A 5,598-nucleotide genomic window follows, 5' to 3' on the forward strand; every position below is an offset into this window, starting at 1 on the left:
TGTTGAGTACAGGTCAAAATGGTAAAAAGCCACTTCAGTGTTATAGGCAGTGAAATGCCACATGCAATAGCATTGTGGAATAAGATGGTGGAGACCATTGTGTTAGACAGTGCTGTTCCCTCTCCATATGTAATAAGAGTACCAAAACTATTCACATACTGACAGCTGAAGGACACGTTGGTTTTTCCTTGAAGATTTCTCTGATACTGAAGATGTCTACCTCTGCCTTTTTTCTGCTTTTCCAGATGTTGTCACCCCAAATGGCTTGAACATTAAGAAATTTTCAGCAATGCATGAGTTTCAGAATTTGCATTCCATGTACAAGGCTAGGATCCAAGAGTTCATTCGAGGTCATTTCTATGGGTATGCTTTTACTTTTCAAAAATTAGGAATGGTTTTCCAATGCTATTTAAAGCAAGAACCAAAGCAGGAAGACTACAAGTACTTCATAGAAGAAGTGAAATGTTACCAACTTATTCAAGTATCTGTCTGGGATTTCTGTCAGAAGCTAAAGGATTTTTAGATACTGGTTCTAAGTCTTCTTAACAGATTGTGGGATCAGGCAAAATGTCTTTATTTTTTCACTATTTACTCAAGAAGCAGTTTATCAGACTGTCAGCTTAATTTAAAGAACTGCAGAAAAGCCTCATTTTCATTATTTTCTTGGGATAATAATTTCCTTCAGAATAGAAAGCTGTTGTGTGTTTTGTTTGATTATATGTTGAGAAATACTTTGTGCTTGTCTGTTTGCTTGGTTTCAGCCACCTTGACTTCAGTCTTGAGAAGACCTTATTTTTCTTCATTTCTGGGAGATATGAGTTCTCCAACAAAGGAGCTGATATGTTTCTAGAAGCCTTATCAAGATTAAACTTTTTGCTGAGGGTAAGAAAGCTTCTGCAAATGTAGATAACATGGAGCTTATGCTCGGACTTGCCATACTATGGAAGTCACCCACAAGAATTTTCCTGCTGTACTCTGGTTTATAGGAAAATAATTATGGGATATTTAGAGTTTTCATAAAGCTCTCTCCCTGAATCATCAGAGTATATAACAATCTTAGGCTGCTTAAAAATAATTATTACATAATTCAAGAAGTTATTCCATGGTTACCTCCCTTGTTTGTAGAGGAAAATACTGAAAATACAATTCAAGAATTTACCCTGAAGGTTTACATATTCAAAGGCAAAAATTAATCCTTTAGTGATGCAGTTTAAAAATATCTTTTAAAGCAAATTGCTTAAATCGTTAGGATCTGACCATGATCTTTTAAATCTTTGAGTACTATTATCACATTGGATGGGATTCTTGCATTAAAATTCACAGTGTTGCAGTGGTCTGATGAATAATCCCCATTGAGCCAACATAGTTTGTGTCAGATGAGAAAATGTTTAGGATTTTTATTTTTTGTAGTTTATGTTCATGTCCTAAGACATGGCTTCTAAACTGTGAGAAGGCAGAAAGATCACTATTGTCCAAATTGGAACTCTGTGACTTCTGTTTACCTGTATCTATCCTCAGCTCTATCTCTGACTTGACTAAAACTTCATAGCTCAAGGGAGAGGTATAAGATCAGAGCCTTCCTGGACAACCAAAGTGTATTTTCTTTTCCTATGACTAATTCTTAGTGTTAAATTTGATTGTGATACCTTGTAGTAAGATTTTCTTTTTCCTCCCCATCTTGTGTCTATGTAGGTTCATAAGACAGATGTTACTGTTATTGTGTTCTTCATCATGCCAGCAAAGACAAACAATTTCAATGTGGAAACCCTGAAAGGACAAGCAGTCCGGAAGCAGCTCTGGTAATCAGCATTCTCACTTGTACAGTGAATTGAGGAAACATGCAAAAGTTTCTGATGAAGAATAATGCTCTTTCTTTTTGCTCTGCTAAAATTGAGGACTATGGGTACCTAGAATGTATTTGTGGGGATGAAAGAGATGGCCGGGATGAAAGAGATGGGAATGATAAATAAGGGCAAATATTTATCTTTTTTTGTCCTAGGTTATTTTTAGTAAACTTGCCTTGCCATTCTTTGCAACAAGTTAGCAAACAGTACTTGTTTTGCAGTGACAAAGTCAAAGGTTCTAGAAAATCCAGTGTTCTGGATGGCTTCTGACTGTTTCTGGTATTCCCTTCAGACATGCCATTGAGCTCCCACAAAATAACGACTGCCTGTTAATTTATCAGAGTAAGCTTCTCTGCTACCAGTGGGAAAAAAAAGTTAATTATACATCCTCCTTTATTTAGAAATATGGAAATTGTACTGTCTAATCCAGAAGAATAACAGTTGATAACAACTGTCTGTAATTTTCTATTTAGCCTGCAGTAAGCAATGGCTATACCCAAGCAGTGAAACTTACACCTGTAGAAGGGAAATTCTCACAGCCCTTCTTAGTTTAACAGTTTTCATTTCACAACTTTCCAAACAGAAAAGCAAAGCAGGCGCAGACTTAACCTTCGCCTCACTTTAACTGCTATGTGATTCTGCATAGGAAAAGACACATGTTGTGAGGTACTTCTGAACTGAGAGACATGGCAAAACTGAGGGTTCAAATTCATAAGTAGTGGGTTATCAAGGAGAAATTTTGTTTAAAAGAGTGAAAAATGCCATTCCACTCAATATATTTACAGATTAATTATCTAAGCAGGGAGATGGAAATATGCACCTTATCAGGTGGCTAGAGCAGTTAAACTGCTACAGAAGTAAGGAAGCTGGTCTTAAATCTAGGAGACAACAACCCACAAGACCTAGCTTCTGCTTTTATGCTTGTGTCTCACTGTGTTTAGCCTCTTACTGATGCCAGTTCTATATTTATAAAATGATAGAAATCTAAACAACTTAGAGATCTATAGATGAAAGGCACCATGTAGAAGAATTATTCTATTTTTTAATGTTATATCTCATTAACTGCCTCTATCAGATGATCTCTGGCTCAGTTTCTGGATATCAGTAATCAAGTTGAAGTCTGATTAACAGATACTAAACCTGCACAAAAACAGTGGCAGAAATAATTTAACAAGGATCATTGAAATAATTTAGCTTTTGCCATATCTGGAAAAGAAGACAAATATGAGAAATCTATCTGCTCTCTAGATTGTCTCTGGAGTCATCACAGAGCAACTTCTTGGGACTTAAAGGAAACGTTCTACCTGGTTACCACTCTGGAAACAGGTATCACAGATGTAAAGGTTGGAATTAATTGTCCAACTCTGGCTTCCTAAAAGTACCGTATCTGAGCTGCCTCCACTAACACTGGAGAGTGATGGTTCACTCCAAATAATGTTTCATCCTATCCCACTCCAGGAAGTGTCTAAGGTGACTGAAGGGAATCATCCTTTGAAATAGATTCACCCTCTGCTGATGTGTGGAGGATCTGCTCAACTAGATTAAACTGTAGATGGCTAAAGTGGGGTAACACAGGCAGAGTCTGTAATGAGAACTCTGTACACAAGAACTGTAGGAAAATAATGTGAGTGCAGTGAGAAACAGCCATGTTTGCAACAAGTGCTTTTGGCCTCTGCTTTGTCTTTTATATCAAGTATGTAATGTTTGAATATAATACAACAGGTACATTTTAAATAATTGATATATAGATATTAGGAAAGAAAGTTAAATGAAATATATTTTTCCCTGTTGTATCTCTACTACATGGTTATTTCTCTGGTAATCAGTAGTGCAGGCACAATCATAACAGTAAAGGTAAACCTAAAGATGTGAAATCATGCAGAAAATGCTGCTTCTGACTATTCTTCCCACTGTGCTCTGTGAAAAGCAAAATACCCTCTGCATCATCATATGCAGTATTAGTATGGTCATAAACTGGAGTTCCTGGATAAAACCACCTGATATCACTATTACATAATAATATTAGATTATTTTAAGGATTATACAGAAATTAAATGCAAGGAGAGGTTGGCATTGTAAAGGAATAGACAATGGCTAATCTGGCATATAAAATCCCTCAGTTTGTCTGCTTCTGAAAAATTAGTCTATCCTGTTGAGTTTTAGATATTGTTCATGGCATGAGTCTATGAAAATATAGCAATGAGGGAACTAGCTTGGTAGCATTTGGATCACTATGGTTTGACATTTAGTTGCTTTACAGCTCATATAAAATTAACTCATCCACTATTGTATCTATGTGAGCTGGGAGAGAGCAACTGAAAACAGGATTCTTAGCTTGGTAAAGTTTAGGATTTCACCTAGCAAGTTTTGTCTTAGCCTAAAGTAGAATTCTTCGAAATCAGAAAGGCAGGAAAAGTTCCATGAAGTGCGTGTTTTACTCAAATTGAGAGTGCATTTGTTCTTTTGACAATAGGACTTCCAGCTATACTTTTAAGTTATTTCAGCAAATGACCCTTTGCATTTAGAACTGTTGTTCACTGGAGTTAGTTCTTAGCTAAAATATAATGTTTGTCTGCCACAGACTTTATTATAAGCTTAAAACATGGCCTGAGCTTTGCAGGAAGTTTTTTGGTCTGCAAACTAATTTATGGCAAATTTCCTTTTAGTCTAACACTTGTTTTCAAAAGTCTTTGAGTTAGAAAATAGGGCAGAAAGTGAAGGGAGAAGCTTGCTTTAAAATCCCTATTTGTTTGACTCTTATATCTTACATCTTGGTACTAGGTCAAGTTAAATTGGAGACCTCTCAGTCTTGATTAGTGCCCAATATTAATGATCATGTTTCTCTATGTAGCGTCATATATGTGCTCTCTTTTCAGTAGCTGAGATGAAAGTGTGGTCTACTGCTCAGAGAAAAATATTAGAAGTAATCACTAGTGAGGTCTGCTTCTGGCTTTCACAGTGCCTTCCTCTTTGGAGGCAGGTAAAATCCACAGTTGTGTTGAAATCCATCAGTGTGGGTGCTGGCTGGATAAGAGAGCTTTGAGAAGCAGACTCCTATCTGCCTCTGCTTTCTTATTTCCATCGTATACATGAAAGAACAATTTAATTTCCAGCAGCAGAAAAATCTATCTTTGTTCTGGATTGTCCTGATCTATATATATATTTATTTAATTTCCTAGGGACACTGCACAATCTGTGAAAGAAAAGTTTGGAAAGAAACTCTACAATGCCCTGCTAAAGTGAGTGTATAGGTAACTCTGCTCTGCCTTGCAGAGCCACATATTCAGCTGGCTTACCTGTGGTGTTTCTGTGCTTCCACTCTGCATGTAAGAAATTCTGACATTCATGGAAGGGCATAGAGGAAGGATATGGGACCCTGTGTTCTGTATACAGGTTTCTTGTTCAGTAGCTGAATCACAGAGAAAAAATTTAAATGTACTAGCATCTCATTGTGGAAAGAGTCTTAAGAGACATGGGGGATGTCCAAGTAACACAAAAGCTTACCCACTGTCAGAAATGAGCCACTTCAGCTTAAAAAAGCACCAGAGGCAAGTTAGTATGTATTAGTGGCTTAGTCATATTCTTTCAAAAGACAGGTGGAAGCTAATGACTCAAAGCACAGATGAGATGACTGAAACTTCAGCAAAAACAAGGTACATCTGAAAAAAAAAAGAAAACAAGAATTCTTTAGCTATTTTTGGAAACTAATTGGAAAGTCAGCAAATGTGGACTACGAACTGGCTGAAGGAAAGAA

The 5,598-nt window shown here is 36.7% G+C and overlaps 1 protein-coding gene across 1 annotated transcript; it reads left to right on the plus strand.

The window, feature by feature from the left end:
- Nucleotides 1-245: 245 nt before the first annotated feature.
- LOC104540442 (glycogen [starch] synthase, liver-like) lies at nucleotides 246-5,083 on the plus strand (the record flags this gene model as incomplete). The annotated part of the gene is made up of 4 exons (XM_010184251.1): nucleotides 246-363; nucleotides 762-882; nucleotides 1,693-1,799; nucleotides 5,024-5,083. Coding segments are annotated over 4 exons (406 nt in total), but the record flags the coding sequence as incomplete, so codon positions are not given.
- Between the last annotated feature and the right edge of the window lie 515 nt (nucleotides 5,084-5,598).

This window comes from Mesitornis unicolor, unplaced genomic scaffold (genome assembly GCF_000695765.1).
Source record: "Mesitornis unicolor isolate BGI_N332 unplaced genomic scaffold, ASM69576v1 scaffold20895, whole genome shotgun sequence".
NCBI lineage: Eukaryota > Metazoa > Chordata > Aves > Mesitornithiformes > Mesitornithidae > Mesitornis > Mesitornis unicolor.